At 42.6% G+C, this 26114-nt stretch overlaps 3 protein-coding genes across 3 annotated transcripts in view; 1 reads left to right on the forward strand and 2 right to left on the reverse strand.

The window, feature by feature from the left end:
- Nucleotides 1-26114, forward strand: part of LOC310856041 (uncharacterized protein) — a gene marked incomplete at its 3' end in the record, with an annotated part of 240942 nt that overhangs the window by 49873 nt on the left and 164955 nt on the right. The window lies entirely within an intron of this gene.
- Nucleotides 3012-11350, reverse strand: LOC310856039 (25-hydroxyvitamin D-1 alpha hydroxylase, mitochondrial-like; the record flags this gene model as incomplete). The annotated part of the gene is made up of 5 exons (XM_083761257.1): nt 3012-3131; nt 3697-3894; nt 6452-6533; nt 8209-8404; nt 11281-11350. The coding sequence occupies 5 exons, from the start codon at nt 11348-11350 to the stop codon at nt 3012-3014; spliced, it is 666 nt and encodes a 221-aa protein (XP_083617383.1).
- LOC310856040 (uncharacterized protein) overlaps nt 20353-26114 on the reverse strand; it is a gene marked incomplete at its 5' end in the record, with an annotated part of 29992 nt that continues 24230 nt past the window's right edge. The window contains 4 exons of the mRNA XM_083761258.1: nt 20353-20751; nt 20899-21023; nt 21144-21494; nt 21747-22046. Of these exons, the coding sequence (XP_083617384.1) occupies nt 20422-20751; nt 20899-21023; nt 21144-21494; nt 21747-22046 (1106 nt within the window). The 3' untranslated portion in view covers nt 20353-20421. The remainder of the gene's footprint in view (nt 20752-20898; nt 21024-21143; nt 21495-21746; nt 22047-26114) is intronic.

Genomic DNA, 26114 nt, shown 5'->3' on the forward strand with positions numbered 1-26114 from the left:
AGATATAAATAAATACAGTGATTTTGCACCATAAACATTTTTAAAACAAACATCTAAATATAAGAAAAGCCTGAGTTTCAATGTGTTTTGGGGGTTTTCAACCGTCACACTTTTCCTAAACAGAAATCCTTTTCAACAGTTCATTCATTGTTGAGATTTAAAACAGAACTCACAGCGTAAGAATATTAAAAAAGGGCATAATACTGAAAATAGACGATCTACAAGCTCACACAACGCTGTCAATTAAACATTGTGAGTTCTGACCTGAGCACGTAGCAAGTTTAAAATAAACCCTGATGCTAGGACACTGTGGAGCTATATAGACCCTGATGCTAGGACATTGTAGAATGTAGAGCTATAGACACTGATCCTAGGACACTGTAGAGCTCAATATAGTCCGCCAGTCAACAGGCTTCTTTTAGACCTGAGGACGATTCTACAAATGCCTTTTAAATCCTGACAGTTTTCTGAAAAACCTTGCGTTTGTCAGTCATTCTCAAACATTTTCATGTCAAGGACCCCCAAAAATATATGTATGTGGCCGCCGACCCCCAACTGAAAATATGTAGTTCCAGGGACCACCCTCAGAAGCAAAGATTTGAGTTAAAAACGTTCTCTCTGAAAGAATATATATTCAAAGATTTGCACTACATTTTCACGATTTAAAAAAAGTTGCAGACCTACGAGACCTACGAAACCAGAATGGTTTAATCTAAACTAAAGTAAACGAAATTTGGTATATCGTTTTTTTTATTGGCCGTAATCATGAAAACCTCATAGTTTGTCATGTCACATGTTATGTTACTTAAAGCATAATGAAAGTGACATTGCTGCCTTATATGTTAATGGTATGGTCACATAATAAACCTCAACAAATGCTGACAGTCGGTCAGCAAGTTGATTCATGAATGTTTGTAACTATACCATATTTTAGGCCAATAAAAAGACTATATACCAAATGTCCCACCCCACACCCCCGGCTGCCGGACTACTAGATAAGAATGTAGTCTCAGGTCATCAGGGTTGGAATTATTGTGATTAGAAATGATCAATTAATGAAGTGATCTGTGTTTCAGCTCGAATGAACATTTGCTGCTAATACAGTATGATAAAAAAGTTCACCAGAGGGCACTACTACCCCTGTGTTCCAAAAATAAACACACCACCCTGGATGTTTTACTGAATAATATCAGTTGAAAAAGTACACATTTATCCAAAGAGTAAGAAAATAAATTAAAAATTCTCCAAACACAAGAAGTTGAGCTCTGTAAAGCGCTCTGTGTAAAGCGCTCTGTGCATAGAAAAGAGCAATACAAATGCAATCCATTATAAAAGGTGATCCACAGTGGGTTAGGTTAGGTTTAGGGTTAGCTGTTGTACTATTACAAAAAACAATCTAAAACTAGAACTGCACTCTTTCGAGTGCATACTTGCTTGTTGCACACTAGTAGGCCATAAATAGTGCGCAAGCAGAGTGTGCAAGTACTGTCGACCGCTACAAACTGTCAAATCTCAGCTTCTCTGTGAAGGAACGTTAGAAATGTTGAATTATTAGGTTTAGCTAATTGCTACCTACCTACTTTATGCATGTAAAAAAGTACTATTATGAAGTATGGTACAAGTTTCTATCTATAAAATAAATACAGTTTTATTGATTTAGAATTATTCTGGATCCCTTTTTAGTTTCTCAAAGAAAAATAAATCATCGATATCTGATGAATAAAAAGGTATATAAACTGACGTATCACGTATACAGTATAATTATTTAATTATTTATTTTAAATTGTCAATTGCTTTAAATGTACTTAATCTTGGACTATAGTGATATTATTACTAAACGCCTCTGTGTATAATGTATATGTAATTTGTAAGTTGATTAGCGGTATACTGTGGTTACTTTGCGCCACTTTTGTTGCGTATGCACTGTCCCAGCATATGACGTCAGGGTAACTGGTACAACTAGCTCTCAATGTTGACCCAGAGTGTAATTGATTTTCGATGGTGACGTAATGACGATATGTTTTAGTGTCGGGAGGATTAAAGGTAATGCTCCTGTGTACACATGTATGTAATCTGACACCACTGCCGTATCAGGCACAAGTTAGCCTGACCTAAGCAGAGACATTTCTGGCCTAGATGGGAGGGTCGCGTCTCAGAAAAGCGCGCACCCTGATTGGATCTCATCAGTCTGTCCGTCACCCCCGGCCCCTCCTCTCCCCCCTAGTGCAGCGCTACGTCACATCATTTAGAGCGACGCCTACGCGGAAGGGTTGACTCCCACTTTTAGACTGGTTCAGCCCACGGCTTTTTCCAGGCTTTCATCTTTCGCGCAGACGAAATGAAAGCCTGGGTATCGAGGCTAGGCACAAGTAGTCATTACGTCATTTGCTGGCACGGCGCATACACATCAAACAGCGACCTGGACGTAAACTATTACTTGTGCGATCTGCTTGTAATAAAGTGAACAGAGATGTCCTAACTCTCCTGCATGCGTGACATCTGGACCGTCAAGCCGATTCTACTCTATGGCTCCGAGACATGGACACTTTCAAAGAAATGAGAGAAACGGCTGGATGGCACTTACACCCGCCTTCTAATGAGAGCGCAACATCTGTCTTGGAAGGGCCACCCATCGTCTAATCTAATATACAGCAACCTTCCCTGTGTTTCTACACTAGTCCACCCATCGACTAATCTAATATACGGCAACCTTCCCCGTGTTTCTACACTAGTCCACCCATCGACTAATCTAATATACGGCAACCTTCGCTGTGTTTCTACACTAGTCCGATCCAGGAGTCCTGCCTCAAAGCAGACCAGAGGTAAAAAACTGTCGTTCCCTGATGTCATCGCTAGGGACACATGATGTCATCGCTAGGGACACATGATGTCATCGCTAGGGACACATGCATCAGTAAGCAGGGACTGGGGATGGCAATGACGTCTTATTGTAAAATCTGTCTGTCTGTCTGTCTGTCTGTCTGTCTGTCTGCCTGCCTGCCTGCCAGAGGTCAGAGGTCAACAAACTGCAGGTTGATGACGCTCTCGGGAACCAGGAGTGTCCTCGTCATCGGTTTCACCGTAGCTCCGCCTCCCTCTGGGTCCGGCTTCACCTCGAACTCCGTCACGATCTGAACAGACCAATCACAGACCAGAACAATCACATCCAATCACTAACCACGATCTGAAGAGACCAATCACAGACCAGAACAATCACATCCAATCAAGGAGCGACGCAGAATATTCTGATGATTTGTCAAAGGCAGGTGAGAAACGCTCTGAATCCAGACAGGGAATAAATACCCTGAGGGTTCCTGAGGGTACAGGAATACCCTGCCTTATAATATTAACCCATTCTGACCTGAGATCAGATTCATACGAGGTTTCCACTGGACACACACTGGTCTGATTAACCCTTTCTGACCTGAGATCAGATTCTAAAAAATGTCAGTCGTTCTTCGATTTTTCAAAAATAGCAGACCTACAAGCTTGTAGATCTGCTATTTTTCAATAGCTAAAGCATAACATGATGCTAACACCAAAATGGGTTCCCGCCCAGAATGGGATAATAATAATAAAATAAAGGCAGCCGATGGAGTCTGAAGTTCCAGACCAACATCCTGGTGTGGCCTGCAGGCCAGGCCAGGCCAGGCCAGGCCAGGCCAGGCCAGGCCAGGCCAGGCCAGGCTGACTCACCCTGGCGATGGCGAGGTAGAGCTCCAGCTCGGCGATGTGTCGTCCGATGCAGCTGCGTTTCCCCACGCCGAACGGCACCGAGGCGTACGGGTGATGGCACTGCTCTCTGTTCAGCCAGCGCCGCGGGCGGAACGCGTCGGGCTCGGGAAACACGGACGCGTCGCGGGAGGTGGCGAAGTGGCACAGCGTGAGCAGAGTCTGCGGGAAATGAATGAAAAACAGGCGTTTTTAACCCATTTTGACCTGGGAAGGATTCTGCAAATGTCTTCTACATCCTGACTGTTTTCTTGAAAAAGCTGTTTTTCTATGTCAGTCGTTCTCAAACACTTTCATGTCACTTTTCACGATTCTTCAAAAATAGCAGACCTACAAGCTCGTAGGGTTAGCGATCTACAAGCTATTAGCTTGTAGATCTGCTATTTTTCAATAGCTAAAGCACGACATGATGCTAACACCAAAAGGGGTTCCCGCCAAAATGGGTTAAGGTCATTTGGACAGAAACCTTTGATCGTTACGGTACTCGTTGACGGGTACTTTAAGGTACTTTAGTTTCAGGCAAATGTTAGTCATCTGAAATGTTTTGTTTTAATTGACTAAATACCACACGTTTTTTGTTGTCTAAATGTGCAGTTGATTTAGTCAACTAATGCATTTTCAGAAGACCTTGATGGCGTCAGAATGCCGATTTAGACTCAGCTGTGTAGCGAAAAAAGCAGATCTACATTACAATGATTTAGACTCAGCTGTGTAGATCTACAGATCTACATTACAATGATTTAGACTCAGCTGTGTAGATCTACAGATCTACATTACAATGATTTAGACTCAGCTGTGTAGATCTACAGATCTACATTACAATGCGACACGTTGTGATCTTAACATAATTTACAATTACAATTTACAATGTAGGCATTTAGCAGACGCTCTTAATCCAGAGCGATTTACATTAAGCAAGAACAAAAAAGCATGGGAATACATCACATAAAAACATTTATCAAGAAACATGCGTAAGCTAAGAAAGTAACAGTGGAATATCTATATAATGAAACTATACATATAAACTATACATATATACTATACTATGCTATACATATGTACTATGATGTGCTATGACTACATACAATGCAATTATAGTGCTGTCTACATAACATGCTATAAGTCTGTATCAAATGCTATCTAAGTCTAGAGAAATGCTATCTAAGGGTATGCTATCTAACATAATGGTTTCCATCACCATCAGGGCCACCCCTGAAGGTACTTCATAAAATAAACCCTAGTCACAACGGAATGCAGTCAAGGGTGCATGCGTCCTTTTTTCACCTAAACAGGAGAGAGATGTGCCATTTGTACCGTGTGCGCTTTGCGACTGGACATGACCCACTGTATTCTTTATTCTCACCAACCACGCTATTTGGTGCATTGCATTCACACCTCTCTCTCTCTCTCTCTCTCTGTCTCTCTCTGTCGCTCTCTCTCGCTCTCTGTCTCTCTCTCTGTCTCTCTCTCTGTCTCTCTCTGTCTCTCTCTGTCTCTCTCTCTCTGTCTCTCTCTCGCTCTCTGTCTCTCTCTGTCTCTCTCTCTGTCTCTCTCTGTCTCTGTCTCAGAGCATTTCTGTAGACTTAGATAGCATTTGACTTATAGCATGTTATGTAGACAGCACTATAATTGCGTTATTGTGTTCTTGGCCAGCACCTGCCCCGCAAGGAGTGGACAATTATAGTGCTGTCTACATAACATGCTATGAGTCTGTATCAAATGCTATCTAAGGGTATGCTATCTAACATAATGGTTTCCATCACCATCAGGGCCAGCGCACCCCTGAAGGTACTTCATAAAATAAACCCACATGTGTTCCTGGCCAGCACCTGCTCCGCAACGAGAGGACAACCCTCAACCGCCTCAGGACAGCTGTGGGACGTTCTGGTGCAGAAATGGGGTCTCACAGAAAGTGCCCAAATGTTTACTGCAGACTGTGGAACACGTGCTGACCAGCTGCCCCACGTACCGGCCACCGAATGGTGATCGTGGGTTAATTGACCTAGACAATGACACACTGGACCTTCAGCTGCAACGGAAGGTCTAAGGACTGCAGAAGAAGATAAAATAAACTAAAACTATAGCTGATCTGCCGTTCTAGAAACAAGTACACGTTCTGAATTCTGGGTTCTGGGAACTAGAACGTGTAATAGTTGCTCGTGGGCAGGAGACCAAATTAAGTTCTGAGAATCTTATCTGAACCTGAACCTTATCTGAACTGAAACTAATCTGAAACGTTTCACGGCACGGTTCACTTTATTCTGGCTAGTCTAAAAAAGAGCTCAATACTGTAAGCTAGTGTCAGCCAGAGTAAACCGTTGCCATGCACGCAGGTAGCAAGCATTCAAAGCTGTGGGCCGTCCAGACAGAGTAAACTGTTGCCAATGCAAACATTAAAACCCGCCATCCAGAACTTATGTAAGGGATGATATCTGGCTATAGGTGGTCGTTGTCGGGAGATAATTCACCGACAGGGAGTTTAATCACAGAGGCGAAGCCTGAAGGTGAATTATCTCCCGATAATGACCATCTAGCCAGATATTATCCCGCTTATTACGCTTTAAAAGTCAAAAACAGATCTGCCACATTTGCTACTCATTTACCATAATAACAAAAAGTTAAAATAATATGGAGATAAGAAGATCCTGACGGACAGCGAGCATAAACATAATCCTGAGTTAGGCCTAAGAGGTTTTTTACAAATCAAATACATACTCACGTTTTTAGGAATAATATAATCTCCAACTTGGATGTCTCTCTCTGTGATGACTCTGGCGTTGGCGGGAATGACGGGGTACAACCTGGGAAAGAAAGACTCGTTATGAATTACTAATAATAACTTATAACATTTATAAATGCATTTATACAAGCCTAACCCTGACCCAGGCAGGCACAACCTGGGAAAGCAAATAACCCCATTATAAAGAACATAATGTGACTCCTTTTGATACAGAGACAGTCAATGTTTTTATCCAAAATGAGAATCTTCACATATGTCTGAAATCAGAGCTGAAATCAACATGTAAATATGAAATAAATGCTTAAACATGTAGCTAGGTGTAATGTTAGAGACCACAGAAGACATGTAAATATGAAATAAATGCTTAAACATGTAGCTAGGTGTAATGTTAGAGTCCACAGAAGACATGTAAATATGAAATAAATGCTTAAACATGTAGCTAGGTGTAATGTTAGAGACCACAGAAGACATGTAAATATGAAATAAATGCTTAAACATGTAGCTATAGGTGTAATGTTAGAGACCACAGAAGACATGTAAATATGAAATAAATGCTTAAACATGTAGCTAGGTGTAATGGTAGAGACCACAGAAGACATGTAAATATGAAATAAATGCTTAAACAGGGTTAGGGTTAGGGTTAGCTACATGTTTAAGCATTTATTTCATATTTACATGTCTTCTGTGGTCTCTAACATTACACCTAGCTACATGTTTAAGCATTTATTTCATATTTACATGTCTTCTGTGGTCTCTACCATTACACCTAGCTACATGTTTAAGCATTTATTTTATATTCATATTTCGATTTCAGCTCTGATATTTATGTCAGACATGTTCTAGTATGTGAAGAGTCTGCCTGTGCTATTAACTCATTTTGGATAAAAATAAATAAATCAGTTTTTCTCCTCTCCTCAACAGTTAGTCTTGTTTTCTCCTCTCCTGAACACTTAGTCTTGTTTTCTCCTCTCCTCAACACTTAGTCTTGTTTTCTCCATTTCATGCCATTAAGACATGTGAATCCCTTGACTCCTTCAAAACTGCTCTCAAAGGGCACCTACGGATGGCTGCAATTCGAAACTGGCCTCTGTAAAAACTGAATCCCCCCCACCCCCCCACCCCATTTTCCCTCGCTGTATATTGTATCTTTTCCCTTTTTTGCTTCCCATATGATGAATTCCTGTTCTGTTCTTTACCTACAGAGAAATGTCTATTTGTATGTCTCTAAATGTTTGTATGTCTTTAAATGTTTTGATGAATTGAACAATGTGGACCCTGTTGTAAACAAGTGTAATGCTTAATTGGGTCGTCCACTCACAGTTGACAGTCTTTGTATTGAGTTTGTGCTTAAAATGTACTGTAAATTCTACTAACTGTTAATAAAGATTTCAATCAATCAACAGTAGTAGGCTATGTGACGGGAGAATAGCGCTTGATGCTTTACAGTTGACAGTCTTTGTATTGAGTTTGTGCTTAAAATGTACTGTAAATTCTACTAACTGTTAATAAAGATTTCAATCAATCAATCAAAAACTCCTCTCCTCAACAGTTAGTCTTGTTTTATCCTCTCCTCAACAGTTAGTCTTGTTTTATCTTCTCCTCGACAGTTAGTCTTGTTTTCTCCTCTCCTCAACAGTTAGTCTTGTTTTCTCCTCTCCTCAACACACTGTCTCTGTATCAAAAAGAGTCACATATGACGACTATAGGAACGGTTGCGACAGCTAAACTCACCGAACTGGAACATGTGGTCCCAGCAGGTGCAGAAGGTGTTCCATGGTTTAGGGACCAGCGTGTGGAGCCAGCGAGGCATCGCCATGGTCAGCAGGGTCATCACAAACATGGTGTTGATGGGCTGGATGAAACGCTCTGTGTCCTCTGGGACTATGGGGTCCAGACAGCCCACCCTGGACCCGAAGAGGACCGAGGAGATCCCTGGAGAACACACACACATTACACACACACACACACACACACACACACACACACACACACACACACACACACACACACACACACACACACACACACACACACACACACACACAGTCAAGAGGAATTATACCACAGGTGGTTTCGAGGAAGCAATCTGATTGGTTGAAACAGCATTCTAGCCGTGGTTCAAACCAGCACCATTCCACACCTAATCAAAACAAAGAATGCAGCTGCTCTGTTCTCCCAGAGATCTTACAAGTATGATTGAACCCTACAAACCCTCCCGCGCACTCAGATCAGCCAACGCAGGGAAACTGGAAGTACCCTCACTAAAAACGCCGGGACAACGCTCCACACGTCCCAAACTCTTCTCCCTTCTGGCTCCAAAACTGTGGAATGCACTTCCCATTGCAGTCAGAACTGCAGCATCACTCCCAATCTTCCGCCGTAGCCTGAAAACCCACCTTTTCAGACTCCATCATGGCCCATAGCACTTACCCTAACCCCTTAGATAGCATTTCTGTTGGCTTAGATAGCATTTGACACAGACTTATAGCATGTTATGTAGACAGCACTATAATTGTATTGTATATAGTTATAGCACGCCATAGTACATATGTATAGCATAGTAGTAAATATGTATAGTTTATATGTATAGTGTATGTATAGTTTCATTATATAGATATTCCACTGTTACTTTCTTAGCTTACGCATGTTTCATGATATTGATAAATGCTTTTATGTGATGTATTCCCATGCTTTTGTTCTTGCTTAAATGTAAATCGCTCTGGATTAAGAGCGTCTGCTAAATGCCTAAATTGTAAATTGAGAGCAGCAGACTGGGTGGCTAGGCTAGCTAGTTTCTGTTCTCCCAGAGAGCAGCAGACTGGGTGGCTAGGCTAGCTAGTTTCTTGGGACATTTGTGGTCGTATAGTGGCTATACTAGGCATGTGAATCTCAGCACTGAGGCCCATTCGATGTGCATCTCGATGCACTGCCAGCGATACGATACTTTAGCGATACATGGAATCTCCTGGCGATGCGATTCACCCCTCTTCCTGATACGATGCGATTTGATGGCGATTCAATTCTGGACATTGCGATACGATACGATATCGTATTGCTATTGAAAAATAGCAGATCTACAAGCTACGAGCTTGTAGGTCTGCTATTTTTGAAAAATCAAAGAACGACTGACATAGAAACATAGCTTTTTCAGAAAACTGTCAGGATGTAGACGACATTTATAGAATCTGATCTCAGGTCAAAATGGGTTAATGCAAGTGGATGGAGGAGAAACCCGGTGCCGTCTCTATTCATATATACTCGACACAGACACAAACATGCCCGCTAACAGGCTGTGATGTTTGGTGATTCGCTAACAGGCTGTAGGCCAATTCATTCGCTGTGAAGACCTTCATCAGTTACGCCTATGAAGAACAAACTCATTGTACCCATTTAGTACAATGAGACGTAGGAAAAAAATAAAGTTAGCTCTGAAAGAATATATATTCAAACATTAGTGCCGCATTTTTAAGAATTTTCAAAAATAGCAGACCTACAAGCTCGTAGCGTGCCACTCGGTGGCGCGCACCTTGGCTGGCAGGTGGCGCGGGTTCGACTCCCGACGGCCTTTACTGCATGTCACCCCCCCCCCCCCCATCTCCTGTCAGCCTACTGTCTGTCCCTCCATAAAAAAATAAAAGGCGAAAGCCACAAAAAATAAATACTTCCAATCAATAAAAATAAGAGAGAGAGAGGGAGGGGGGGGAGGGAGGGAGAGAGAGAGAGAGAGAGAGAGAGAGAGAGAGAGGGGGAGAGAGAGAGAGACAGACAGACAGAGAGAGAGACAGAGAGAGAGAGAGACAGACAGACAGAGAGACAGAGAGAGAGAGACGTGAACACAGAGATTAAAATAGGGTGCATTTTGCATCCCAAAACACAGTTTCTAAAACGGGTAGTCCCAATACTTGATTCTGATTGGCTGGTTACCGTCAGGTGACCGCTGTAAATTCCACCGATAACCCACTCCTTCAATCACTTTATATCATTCGCAGCTGATTCCAGCTGTACTGGGGAAGGGGAGCGCTTGATTGCTTTACAAACACATGCCGTGCGGGAGTGTAAGCACCGCCCGGCTCATATGACTGTGAATGTGTGGCTCCAGGCAGCCCCGTAAAGACATCAAGCGCTATTCTCCCGTCACATAGCCTACTTGCCGAGCACAACAAGGATGTGATGTGGCTCGCTCTGGTGGCGCAAAGAGTAGCTACTTTTGTGAATTCAATAGTTTTATTAGGTTAATAATAACCATCCCTGCATCCTGGGACTCATTTCTAAAAGACCATCCCTGCATCCTGGGACTCATTTCTAAAAGACCATCCCTGCATCCTGGGACTCATTTCTAAAAGACCATCCCTGCATCCTGGGACTCATTTCTAAAAGACCATCCCTGCATCCTGGGACTCATTTCTAAAAGACCATCCCTGCATCCTGGGACTCATTTCTAAAAGACCATCCCTGCATCCTGGGACTCATTTCTAAAAGACCATCCCTGCATCCTGGGACTCGGCGGGCAAATACAGATAATTCTGGGGGTCCTTGACATGAAAATGTGTGTCTGTCACAGAAACACAGGATTTTCAGAAAACCGTCAGGATTTAGAAGACATTTAGTAGAAATCCTCAGGTCTAAAGTGTGTTGTTGATCCATGATGGAAATCACCTCACCATGATCACCTCACCTCACCATGATGTAACTCACCTCATCGTACATGAACTGCAGGGTGAGTGCAGACTTCCCCACACCTCACCTCACCATGATGTAACTCACCTCATCGTACATGAACTGCAGGGTGAGTGCAGACTTCCCCACACCTCCGCTGCCCACCATGATCACCTTGTGGAGAACCAGAGAGCTCTGGTTCTTGTTCTTCCCGGAGGCCATGTTGTTTCTGCTGCTCTGAGAAAATACCTTTAGAAAGTAACACATCAACAGAACAGTAAGTAAGGTAGTTAAACAACTAGTCAACTAGCAAACTAAACAACTTGTCAACTAGTAAAAATTACTAGAAGTGAATGCCCTACCTTACAGCCCCCCCCCCCCCTTCTGCTCTGTGAAAGACAAAGCAAAGAGACAAATAGACTGACTCTCATACATGATCCTCCAAAAATATAAAATACAAATACAAATACAAAAAGGAAAAAACTGCCTTGTTGACATTATTTTTTTTGCTAGAGTTTTACTTTAAAAAGTAACAAATCAACAGAACAGTATATTCTATTAGTGGACAGGTGGTTCTGAGCAGGAGACAGTTTCCATGAATTAACAGAAAAAGAACAAGAATCTGCACAAGGTGCGTTTGATTTTAGCCTACCTTACAGCCCTCCTGTACTGTCAGCCCCTCGGCCTCGGCCCAGCAGGTATCTCCTCTCCTCTCCTCTCCTCTCCTCTCCTCTCCTCTCCTCTCCTCTCCTCTCCTCTCCTCTCCTCTCCTCTCCTCTCCTCTCCTCTCCTCTCCAACACTTGACGAGGACGACAAGAGCCTTTGGAATCTAGGAGGAGGAAGACGCACAAACACACGCCACGGAAATGAGGATTAGTGTGGCTGACATTTTGATGGATGTAATAATATCCAACTTTAGTGTAATGGCAACTGTAACCTCATCCAGCCACGGATTGTGATACCTAATCTAACTAGAGAACAGATGACAGTGAAGTGTCAATTTAAGTCCATTTTAATAATCAGGGCTGCACATAAGCGGTGCGCCAGTGCGCATGCGTCGTCAAAATTAAAAATGCGCTGTCAATCAAGCGCCGGGAAGCGCTTCTGTACCAACAGCGGGGGCCGACCAGAATGATTATTATGGCCAGAATACTAGTAAATTCTGTGGCGAGAGCATTTCCCACCGACTGTTGTTGTGGGGACTAATTGTGGGGGGAAATAAATAAATAACACAAAAAAGCAAACTGCAAAATCTGACTAAATGAGAGCATTCCGGAGCCCGGCCTCTTTATAGTCTGTTTTAAAAGCTTGGCAACTTTTTTAGTTCTGCTGATGGGACATCATTTCATTTGATTTAGCCGTTCAAACATGACATGCCTGCACAACGCTGGCTGTGGGATAACGGAGATGCATGCATTTCCGTATTGTGTTTGTCGGGAAAGCAAAACAAGGAAATTAGATACTATCTCACACCGTCTTGACATTTTACTGTGGGCTACAATTTGATCTGAAAATGATCCTAGAATTGTGTGCTAATGACCCATGAGTTTATTCATTTATTGGTAATTATTCGGAATTAGATAAGATCCATTTTTATTTATATAATGTAGCTACTGTAGCACCTTTTTCAAAAGTAATACAACAGCCTACTCTACTGTATATGCCTTACATAGTACCAGTTCACAGACTGATTGCAGCAGAGACAATTCAATCCCTCGGGATCAGAGTCAGACAGACTATAGTAGTGCATGATGGTTCTCAACTTTTTCTGGATCACGGCCCACTAGAAAATATCCAAAGCGTTGGCAGAAGGAGCAGTTCACCCAAACCCCATGACGCCTTGAATTCATGGACTGATGGACATGGGTTTTTTGCATTCCTAAGCCAATAATTCGATGCCCGGGTGGCTGCTCAGTAGGAGACTCAACTGAGTACTCATGAGTCTCCTACCGGAGTCGTCGCTGGTCATCAAATTATTGGCTCAGGAATGTGACAAAAACTAACAAAAATGTCCATGAATTCAAGGCTTCATATAGGGTTTTGATTCATACTTCACTAAACAGCGTCCCCGCTGTTTACATTTCTGACTATAAATGTTATAGTCAGAAATGTAAACAGCGGGGACGCCGATGGCCTAGCAATTAAGGTACAATCACATATAGGCTCCAATGCAGCCTGACAGCATGTCAAAGGTTTGATTCCTGAGCACTTGGCCTTTGCTGCGCGTCACTCACTGTCTCTCTCCCTGGTTCCTGTCACTCTCCACTACTACTATATTCAAATAAAGACAGAAAAGGCCCAAAAATGTATCTTAAAAAAGGAAAACAAAATGTAAACACCACAAGGTATAGTCAGACATTTAGGCTAAAAGGATAACCGGGTGTGTACCGGTAATTGGAAGAAAATACGTAATTTTTGGGATGAACTTTAATGGCTGCTCTGTGACATTCATATAATATATAGTATATATAGTATATAGTATGTATACGTGTGAGGAATGATGCCGGCTGTCCCTGATGGTTGATCATGCACAGCTTGTTAGAAAAGCAGGGTGGCTTTTCTTCTGAGGTGATGTCACCGCTGCTGCTGCCCACGCATGAGTCACACACTGTAGTGTGCACATGACAACCATGTACGTACTGTATGAGCACGCAAATGCGTGAAAAACGCATGAAAGCAGCAGCATGTACTCAGATGTTTGCATACTGTACACACATGTCCTGGCTAATTTTCTCTCTCACACACACACACACACACACCCACACACACACACACACACACACACACACACACACACACACACACACACACACACACACACACACACACACAGTCACACACACACACACACACACACACAATACTCATCTTTTACTTTGTCTAATAACAGCCTAAAACATGAACCTTGGTTGAAAAAAACTAAACAAAGTTGTTCTTTAGCCTTTATGTTTACCGTTGTATCCATAATGCACACCACATCTTTAATGTAAATATATAGCCTATAGCCTATATGTCACACTTAATGCTTCTCTAGCCATTACTGAAAATTAGCCTAATTGATACACTGTACCTACTGTACCTCCTTGACGAAATTAAACTTTTTAGGGGTTCTGTTCTCATTTGGATTACGTAAATTAAGTTCAACTAAATTAGTTTATAACAAAGGCATATCCTTTCTCGTACTGGCACAGCACAGCTATAACCATTTGTCTATTTCTAGAAAAGTATTAGCATTTATATTTGAGGGAATGAATGTCGCTGTCCATGCGGTTCCAAGAAGAGTGTCAGAGCAACTTGTTAACTTGCAGCAGTTTCAAGCTTAGGCTATAGTCGCGTAGATCGCTTCCAGAAAAGGGACATCCTACGCATTAAAAGTATATCGTCGCTATCGGGTGGAACTGGAAACCTCTTATGTCCAAAAGTGTTTTCAGGAAATGGAAGGATGTAGAAGTAGTGTTCAGAAGTAAAGAACCTCTGCCCGTACAGGGCATTGACTTTGACTCATTCTAACAATTCAAATGAATCCAAAAGAATAAATAACCGGGGGGGGGGGGGGCGAAAAAGTACAACACATACACAAAAATGAGCAACAACATGTCAGGTCCTTCCTAAAGTCATATCTGATAAGCCCAGGCAAGCAGTCTTGTCAGGTCAGAGATTTGATGGAACCACACAACGCTCCTCTGGATTCCTAACAGTCAGAGCCCTGCTGCGGAGTGGACGTCAGAGGTGTCTGTCGGACATACTCTGTCTGTGTGAATAAGAGCACCAGAGCAGACAATCTGGGCCAGGGTGACTAAATGTAGCGCTGGCTCAAGACTAGAGGATAAGTGGTCCAACTTTGAGGTTGATTCTCCCCTCCCGACAATGGCGTACGGCCTCCCTGACTTATCGATCTATCTTCGTATGAAGTAACCCATTTAGGCCTGACGTCGAAATTTAAAAAATGGCTTCTAAATTCTGACAGTTTTCTGAAATACCTACTGTATGTTTCTATATCAGTGTCTACCAAATCATACCCTGAAGAAGGCAACTTGTTGCCGAAACGTTGAAAAAATATATTTGTAATTTGTATGGTATTGTGACTACGAGCTGTGCAGCCTCTTTCCTTTCTTAGTCAAAGGACCCCCACATTGACATTTATCAGCCTTGCGGACCCCCATTTGTACGTCTCTAGCAGTGATTTCAACCATTTTAATTTCCAGGGCCCTCGGTTAGACATGCATTAGCCTACGGACCCCCATTTAATGGCATTTCTACCTCTGGGACCCCCTATTTAAATCAATGTTAATTTAACTAGGGTTAGGGTTAGACTATAATTTTATGTAACTCTGAGTTACAGACCCTTCTACTGGTGCGTTGCGATAGTTGCCTGGCTATTGTATATAAACTACTATATTATATAAACTATTATATATAATCTAAACCTTCTACTGGAGCATTGGGATAGTTGCCTGGCTATTGTATATAAACTACTATATTATATAAACTATTGTATATAATCTAAACCTTCTACTGGTAGAAAACACACTGTTACATTCTATTGTATTGTTTGATTGATTGAAATATTGAACAGTTTGCAGAATTATTTCAAGCACAAACTCAGTACAAAGACTGTTAACTGTGAGTGGACGACCCAATTAAGCATTACACTTGTTTACAACAGGGTCCACCATGTTCAATTCATCAAAACATTTAGAGACGTACAAATAGACACTTCTATATAGTCAAAGAACAGAACAGGAATTCATCATAAAGGAGGTAAAAAGGGAAAAGATACATATAGGCCTACAGTGAGGGGAAAAACTACCTTCTACTGGTAGAAAACACACATTCTTAGTGTATATATTCTTATTGTATATATTATATATTCTTATTGTATATATTCTTATTGTATATATTATATATTCTTATTGTATATAGTATAAACATAAACATACCGTCTTGTTCTGGTAGAAACGCCTCCAGTCCAACGTGTGTACTTGAAGCTAGCTCAGCGTTAGCTTAGCTTACTAAACAAACAAACTCTGTATGAAATAAATAAATTCCTCCCGTTTTCACAACGAGACAATCTGTCCGTTATTCTCTTTAGTCACACAGACACAGGCTCGTTCAGACCGTTTAAACATCATGAAGAAAGGTTTCCTCCATGGAGGATAAGCTGTTTATTCTAATAACTTCTAACAGACTTTCTGTGAGTGTGAATCTCGTCCACTCTGCTCTGTTTGTTTACCGTTTCCACCCGGACGACAGACAGGGACGGTAGAGGAACTCTGTCCGTCTCTCTCTCTCGTCCGGGTGGAAACACACACACTGTTCTGAGTTCCTGTCGGCAGGAACCCCGTTTTTTACAGAGGCAAGTTTCGAATTGCAGCCATCCGTAGGTGCCCTTTGAGAGCGGTTTTGAAGGAGTCAAGGGATTCACATGTCTTAATGACTGTTGGTAGGGCGTTCCACATTTTGGTGGCATAGGAGTGAAAAGAATTTAGTCCCTTGTTTGTGCCGAATCTGGGTTGTACATCATGATGCACTGTGAATTGATTGATTGATTGATTGATTGATTGAAATATTTATTAACAGTTTGTAGAATTTACAGTACATTTTAAGCACAAACTCAATACAAAGACTGTCAACTGTGAGTGGACGACCCAATTAAGCATTACACTTGTTTACAACAGGGTCCACATTGTTCAATTCATCAAAACATTTAAAGACATACAAACATTTAGAGACATACAAATAGACATATCTATGTAGCTAAAGTACAGAACAGGAATTCATCATATGGGAAGCAAAAAAGGGAAAAGATACAATATACAGTGAGGGAAAATGGGGGGGGGGGATTCAGATTTTACAGAGGCCAGTTTCGAATTGCAGCCATCCGTAGGTGCCCTTTGAGAGCGGTTTTGAAGGAGTCAAGGGATTCACATGTCTTAATGACTGTTGGTAGGGCGTTCCACATTTTGGTGGCATAGGAGTGAAAAGAATTTAGTCCCTTGTTTGTGCCGAATCTGGGTTGTACATCATGATGCACTGTGAATTGATTGATTGATTGATTGAAATATTTATTAACAGTTTGTAGAATTTACAGTACATTTTAAGCACAAACTCAATACAAAGACTGTCAACTGTGAGTGGACGACCCAATTAAGCATTACACTTGTTTACAACAGGGTCCACATTGTTCAATTCATCAAAACATTTAAAGACATACAAACATTTAGAGACATACAAATAGACATTTCTATGTAGCTAAAGTACAGAACAGGAATTCATCATATGGGAAGCAAAAAAGGGAAAAGATACAATATACAGTGAGGGAAAATGGGGGGGGGGATTCAGATTTTACAGAGGCCAGTTTCGAATTGCAGCCATCCGTAGGTGCCCTTTGAGAGCGGTTTTGAAGGAGTCAAGGGATTCACATGTCTTAATGACTGTTGGTAGGGCGTTCCACATTTTGGTGGCATAGGAGCGAAAAGAATTTAGATGAAGATCTTTTCGTGTGATAATATTGTCACCCACTCTAACCAAGAAGCCATCTGCCTTGCTGAGATTACTATTTGATCCGAAGAGAATGGATTCAGTTTTTCCCAGATGTAAGGATAGTTTGTTATCAGCGAGCCAGGTGCAGATTCTACCGAGTTCAGAGCTGAGGGTCTTTTCAACCTGCAGTTTGTTCCTGTCCGAGACCAGCAGTGCTGAGTCATCTGCGAACAGGAACACTGGTGAATAGTGAAGAAAAGTGGGGGGGGAAAGCAGAGCATGGTCTAAAGTGCAGCAGGTAGATATATTTAATTATGAGTGAATAAATAGATGTGCAGCAGAAGCTGTCCCTCAGTCTAGTCTGTTTAGCATGCATGTGATACTCAGAGTAATCTAGTAAGAGTGGCGACACGCTTTGATATCGCCGCAAAGCCCGGGTGCCTAATGCCTGCCCTATATGCTATATAGTTCCAATCATTGCTATATGGCTGGAACTATCCCATTGAGATAGGATGAGCACTTCCGCATTCCATTGTTACCTACCTGTTACATTGTTCCTACTAGATTACAGATGGCGCCTGCCTCATGTTCATATTCTTCCTATTACTTATGTAAGGATGAGGATGTCTCTTGTTGCTTTGTCTGTTCACAGTTCATTATGCATTATATACTGCATGTCATGCTGTTTACAAGTTTGTCCACCAGGGGATGGTCATGTAACACACTTCTAGGTTTAGCTCATGATCAGTTTAGCAGTAGTCTCTCAACAGACTGTTGACTGGCAAAGAGGGCGCTGTTTTTCCTTTATTGTTTGACGATGGGTTCTCAGATTGTGTTAGCAGAGACAGTGGTGACCCTGCTGATGTTTAACTTCTACATAAAATAGAACCAGAACCTACTGTACATGCCAACGCATGCATAGGCTATACTAACATTATAACATAGACACAAATAGCCCTGTCTATAGTCCAGAAGACTATATCTCGTTTGGCCAGGGGGACTGAGAACAAAATGCATTTATTATCAGATAGAATGAACACATGTTTTGCATATATTTTCCAGTGGCCCCGGCCTCAGTGCCAGGAACCCCCCTGAAGATGATGGAGAGGTATTATGATTATTTAGGATTCTTCATTGTTCTTTGCTCTGGTGTAACGTGTGTGCTGTGATGTTTTCACTCTGCATTAATTGTTTTTGTGTTGTTTTGAATGAAAATGTGTTTGACGAGGATCTTCCATGGCCAAATCCCCCCAAAAGGGTTAGTGTGTAATCCACGTTGGCACTTTAAATTGTCAATAAAGTATTTTATCTATGTTAAAAGGTCAGTTTAGTTACCGTAGCAGCTTTCGGTTTAGATATGTTGAAAACACTGTGTCTCCTGCTGCTGCTGTTGGATGCGTTTGTGTTCATGGTAACCGATGGGAGCTTCCTCTACAACACACAACACATTGTGGAGAGAACGTTCTTCATTTTCAGGACTTTTGTCTTTATTTCAAAAGGCACAAAGAAACAAACATTACATTATCTCATCAATTCAACTGTTTAAAACTGTATGAATAGTTAAGTGGCAACCGTCGACTTTACAGTAATGAAGGTGCATTCAGTTCCAATGCGCTTTGAATGGGTTTCATGCCTTCATAATGGACTATATGTACAGTATACCAACTTCAATGAGGTGTTCATCCAACAATAGAGATAAGTAACACAAAGAAAAGGATACAATACAAAGTAAAGTTGCTTAACTGTGATTTAAAAAAAAATCTTTAAATCTTTAAATCTTAAAGAAAAAGAACAAAAACATGGTAATATATCACATACATATTTTTTTTTAATCATGAATCATACGTAAGCAAACAACCTAACAGTGGAATATCTATATAATGACGCTATGCGCATACACTATACTATAGAGTGCTACTGTATGTCTACATAAAATGCTATCTAAGTTACATAAGTTGAGCCTATGCAAAGGAACAATAACCTCCTATTTACACTATGGCTTACTGCTCATAACAAACACTGTTCTGTAAAAAAATATATAAACAAAACACATATCATAAAATGGAGGGATTACACATTAGCTTGAATGACAATGCAAAATTATTCATATTAATACCATAATCGCATAAAATATGTAAAAGTAACAATTGTATAGCAACCACTGACCATAGCCCTTCATCAAGTTGACTATTTTAATTATTAAAAAACTATTTACATGTTGCTGTTGCCTCCTTGGGATATTAATTCTCGGGGCACGGTTCCATAATCTTCTACAGAGGAACCACAGAGAGCATCCTGCCTGCATAGGCGGCGGTTGAGCCTGACGTTTGGGACGGCTAATATTTGTAGTATTATACAGCGCCAGCATGGATGACTGACCGTGACACTAAATACATTGATTTAACCATGCCCCCATAACAAGCTAAATAAAAACGCAACAAGGCTTCCGTTTCAAAATCAGTCAGTCTGTCCTCGTTTAGCTTTGGTCTGTGTGGACTGGGAGGAATTATTTCTATTTACAACCACAAACACCAGGTAAAGTATCTTCCCCCCCCCCCCCCCCACACACACATTTCTGTACATTGTCACAAGCTCACCTGGAGATCATACCGGGAGGATGTAGAGCCTTCATCTTACTACTACTTAGGATTATGTGCAGTGACTATATATATATCACCCTCCCCCGAACATGGGCCAAATGTGTTTGTGTAGATGTTCGACAAAGCCAGATGAGGTGGATTCGAACCCCCCTAGACTCCGCAATGGTGGGCACAGCTACTTTACTGTGCCACCCGAGCGTCTCAAGTGTCTATGGGGCCTGGACTCCTGTCTCAGCACTGGGTCCAGCTTCAACAACTCCTTGTTGATCTATCTCTTCATACTGGTGGTATTCTGTCTCCTCACTGGGTCCAGCAGCTTCAACAACTACTTGTTGGTCTATCTCTTCATAGTCTGAGTCTTCTGCCTCTTCAATGGGGCCAGATTCAACAACTACTTGTTCATCTATCACGTCATACTCGAGGCCAGATTCAGAATGAGAACTATCAACATTATAATACTCGATATCAATGTTCTCATTTTCGACATTATAATGAACCGTCGCAGTGTCCCACACTCCTGCATTATGTCTTCTGCTGGCCTGGAGAAACACAGAAACACCCAACGTTAAGTCACTGAATCACGTCTGGCTGAAAACCCTCCTATCTCTCTATTGTTTGTTTGTATGAAGACACTTTAACTGTCATTTATGTACATTCCAGTCTTGTGTTGTGTAAAGATGTATTACCTTCCAGAGACAATAGAGACAATGGATGGGTACCAGCACCAACAGCAGCACCACCACAGTGACTGTAACTCTGCTGCTGTTGTCCTCAGGTGTCAGAGGGACTGTAGGAGGGACTGTAGGAGGGACTGTGAAAAATAAAACATCATCAAATCATGTAAGAACATTTGATAAACCTTCATGTTTGATTGAATCATGCCTGACGGAGATTCATATTGTGAGTTTAAAGGTAATTTCATTCAGGTTACCTGTGACGGTGAGAGAGAGGATGTCGCTCTCAGAGGAGACATTGTGAGAAAACACGTTGGTGTGATTTATAACAACGTCGACGTGATAAGCACAGCTGTAATTCCCTTGGTGGCCGGGGCCTGCTTCGAAGAACAGGAAGTTGGCAGAGTGATTGACAGCTGGCTGGGTGTGGTTGTGTGTGCTGTTGGCTCCAGTGAAGGTGAGGTGGAAGGAGCCGTCTGGGTACTGTGGCAGGATGGAGCAGCTGATGCTGAAGTTGGAACCTTCCAACACCTGCTGCCCCTGCTGCTGGCCCTCAGAAACCCCGTTCAGAGTGGGGAAGACGCTGATGTTTGGCTTAAACAGAAGATCTGTAACAAGACACGAGTGATTGAATTATAGTACAGCAGATATTTACATAAACAGTATAGAGTAGCCAATGAGATGGAACCAAGATTAGAGATCCAACATATTGTATGGCTTCTGTATGGCTTTTGCTGAAATTAGACGATGCAAAAAATGTTGTTTTAAAATCATTCAGAAAAAGAAACATCCTGTTTCTATGCTGTAGATAGGTAGGTTAAGTGAGTAGGCAAGTAGACGGACGTCACTGTTTGTGTTACCTGAACAGATCACCTCCAATGTGACAGTGGAATTCTCAGACAGTGTCATTCCACACTCCCTCAGTGAAGCCTCGGTTCCAACACAGTCAGCTGTGATCCACCACACAGGTTGAACCGTTGAAGCAGGACTCCTTTGTGTTGAAACGTCAGATCCACAGTCCATCTGCCTACACACGACAGAGGATGACTCCAGGTTCCAGTCGGACTGACCATCCACGGGTCTCCAGTCTCCCTGGTGTTGCATCTCCAGTACACCACTACAGTTACTGCTTCCTCCCACCAGCCTGACGTCATCAGGCTCTGTACAGAGACAAGACCGTTACAAACCATTTAGAGCAGACATGCCTTGTGAGCCGAAAGTGTTCAGTTCTCCCACTCCATGTTAATGGATGGTGGTGTTCTGTTGGGACGCATACTTTGGTTAGACATAGCATTGGTCCGACTAGATTAAGGTTGGTGAGGGGTGCGTTAAGACGACCGGATTAAAGTTGGTGAGGGGTGCGTTAAGGGTTGGGAGAGGGTTTAAGGTTAGGTTTAGGTGTGCTGCCCCGTGGGAGGTTAGGGTGAGGGTGAGGGTTTGAGATATCAGACCAATGGTATGTCTAACCAAAAGCATGCACCCGTTCTGTTAACAGATGGTGGGGATCTATTCCTAACACTGTCTAACACTAACACATGGTGAGCTGTCACTCCCAAGACGGCAAACGGGTGACTTCTTGTAACGGAATTGACCAAACGTCAAACTCAAAACTCAAAGTTTGAGCACGGAATATCTGCAACTTATATATAACGGGTGTCACTGGCTGTGGCACACCCGTTATGCCATGCTCAGCCAATCACAGCGCATAATGGGAATAACGGCACAGCTTCCAGCCAATCACAACGGCCAACCACATCGCCAATGTCGGCGCCATACATTTTGCTGCAATTCCGTCCTCAAAGTTTGGCGGCATAGATGGTAATTTTCCCTCCTCATATTTTGAGGACATTACTAAAATGATTAGATTATACCTGAGCAGGTGAGTCCAACAGTCATGTCAGGTGAGCAGGTCGTGTTTGTAGTTGAATCTGAGGTTCTACAGTCTAGGAGAACAGACTCGTTGCCTTCACACTGGAACTCTTTGGTCCACATCGAAGCGTTCAGCTCTCCATAGAGCGCCCCCTGGAGGACTGAAGGAGGCCCGCAGCCAAGCTCCCTACAGAGCACCTTTGCGTCCTGCTGGTCAAAGTCATCTTCACACACTGAGACCCACGACTGGTTAGACTTCACCTCGACTCTGCCTGAACACACACTGGTCCCATTCACCAACCTCACAGAATCTGGAGAGAGAGAGAGAGAGAGAGAGAGAGAGGAGGAGGGAGAGAAGGGGGGTGTCAATGTACGTGTATCTTATTAAGGGCAATTATTGCAACATGTTTCAACACGCACGCGCATGCACGCACACACGCAGTGGAGTTGTGTAGGTGAAGTGGAGTGCACATTATTGTAATAGTGGAGGTCACTGTTTATGTGTTTTACCCGAACAGAACACCTCCAGTCTCTCAGTGGAATTACGAGACTCCTTTGCTCCACACTCCCTCAGTGAAGATTGAGATCCAACACATGGAATCTTCCACACAGGTTCAACGGTTGCATCAGACCTCCTTTGTGTTGAAACAGCAGAGCCGCAGTTCAGCTGTCTACACACTACAGATGATGACTTCAGGTTCCAGTCATAAATAGAACCCGCCGGTCTCCACTCTTCCTGGTGTTTCAGCTCCAGGATACCAGAACAGTTACTGGTTCCTCCCTCCAACATGACGTCACCAGGCTCTGTACAGTGGCAAAAAAGAAAATGAACTACTATTACTTTCATTGTTAAATAGGAATGTGAATTATAAGTATAGTTGGTATTTTACTGTTTTATCTCAGGCTAGCAATGTCATTTTCATGTTTTAAACTAGAAATATGTGCTCCTCTGCATGAGCACAGGACTCCACCGACAATATAGACCGATTCACAGAGGGTTTCCTGGGTGCGGCCATTACTGAGGGTGTACCATTGAGTACTGCAGCACTGATTAGCTACACCTGGCCTACGGAGCACCTGCTCCATGGATTACCCCTCAGTAATGGCCGCGCCCAGGGCACCCCTCTGTGAATCGGTCTATAGTAGAGGTCAGTCTTAGCCAATCAGGATGACATGTGAAATATTGGACAAGTCTCCCTTGATGACATTACTATAGAGGTAATCAGGGCCGCTGCTGGCCATTTGGGTGCCCTAAGCATAACATATTTGTGGTGCCTTGTGCTTTGTGGTGCGGTGCTGGATTACTTCTTCAATTTGACCAATTCCACAATTCAATTGGACTACGGTGGCAGCAGGAAGTACAAGGTAATAGCCTAAATAGCTCCAGTTTTACCACCTTGGTGATTCACAACCATATGCTTATATTGGATGTGATTTCTCATCCCATCAGAATCAAAGTAATCACAGACATGACAGTGTCTGCAGCTAGAGTACATTCCACTCACTGCACAGGGAAGTGAATGATGCCAGGCTGCAGGTGACCACAAACCAGTCACATTATGTGAAATTATTATGTTCTTTTCTAGATTATTATTACCTGAGCAGGCGAGTCCAACAGTCTTGTCAAGTGAGCAGGTCGTGTTTCTAGTTGAATCTGAGGTTCTACAGTCCAGGAGAGCAGATTCGTTGCCTTCACACTGGAACTCTTTGGTCCACATCGAAGCGTTCACTTCCCCATAGAGCGCCCCCTGGAGGACTGAAGGAGGCCCGCAGCCAAGCTCCCTACAGACCACCTCTGCATCCTGCTGGTCAAAGTCATCTTCACACACTGAGACCCACGACTGGTTAGACTTCACCTCGACTCTGCCTGAACACACACTGGTCCCATTCACCAACCTCACAGAATCTGGAGAGAGAGAGAGAGAGAGAGAGAGAGAGAGAGAGAGAGAGAGAGAGAGAGAGAGAGAGAGAGAGAGAGAGAGAGAGAGAGATCATTTTAATCATAGAACATTACACTTTTCCAGGACTGCTCCGCTCATCTCTGAAATGCCATTTTTTTAAGAGTGGGGATCTTAGTTAAGATCATTCAAGAATACATTTTCCAACATCACTGCGCACAAATAAGGAGTTGTCTAAATGTAATAACTAACTTTTTGTGTATTCATAATTCCTAACATGTCTCTGTAATGGACGGTCAGGACTCGGTAACCTATTAATATGTGAGCATTTTGTTGGTGGTACTTTATTTCGTACTTTAGGTTAATAAAAGTAAAGAATGTGTAGCCCTCAGTGGCAAGGGAGGTGTGTGTTCTGTGTGACAGACAGACAGACAGACAGACAGACAGACACCTGAACAGGTGTTACCTGAACAGATCACCTCCAGTCTGTGGGCTGAAGTATAAGACGCATTTGTTCCACAGTCCTTCAGTGAAGACTCAGAGCCAACACAGGGAGATGTTATCCAATATACAGGTTGATTTGTAGAACCAACCAGTCTTAGTGATGAAACAGCAGAACCACAGCGTAGCTGTCTGCACACTACAGATGATGAATGCAGGGTCCAGTCAGAATCATCCACTGGTCTCCACCCATCATGGAGTTTCATCTCAAGTTTTCCAGCACAGTTACTGGTTCCTTCCACCAACCTGACATCTGTACAGAGACGAAAGTAAGCAGTAAAAACAAAATTAGAAAATGCATTACTTTCATTTTAAGTAATGGACACAAAAGATGCTACACATACTCGGAGTCGGATCATATAGGATACCGGATAAGTTTGTGAAAACTGTGGCCGAGTCTTACACACAGTCTGTCCTGCAGGGGACACAGAAAGCACCACCGGTACGTTCCAAAAATATCTGTCAACCTAAATCAGAGTAAGTAAAGGGGCAGTGGATCAGGGGATAGAGTGGCCGGTAGAGTAGCCGGTTCGATGCTGGGTTCCCCCAGAGTTAGTGTAGGTTCTAAGTAGGTTAGACTAAAGGTGGTTGCACACCGGCCGCGTTTTTCGGAAAATCGATAGAAACGCAGCTAAAAATCCGAAAAACGCGCTCGGTGTGTGGGGACCTTAACTCTGCCATCGGTGTGTGAATGTGTGTGTGAATGGGTGAATGTAATGCACAATCTATGTAAAGCACTCTGGATAAAAGCACCATTTACCATTTAAAGCAAATCACACGCATGTTGAAAATAATGCTAATTAAAGTTATTGAAATGAGACGCTGCTGTCATAGGAGGAGGAGGCAGAGGAGATGGGTCAGGTGGGTGTGTCCACATTTTAACACATACTGTACACCAGCGTTACTCAACCCGCGGGCCGCATGCGGCCCCTGCTTCATGTCTCTGCGGCCCATCGTGGT

This window comes from Protomyctophum parallelum (genome assembly GCF_964188405.1).
Source record: "Protomyctophum parallelum genome assembly, chromosome: 3".
In the NCBI taxonomy this organism is placed as follows: Eukaryota; Metazoa; Chordata; class Actinopteri; order Myctophiformes; family Myctophidae; genus Protomyctophum; species Protomyctophum parallelum.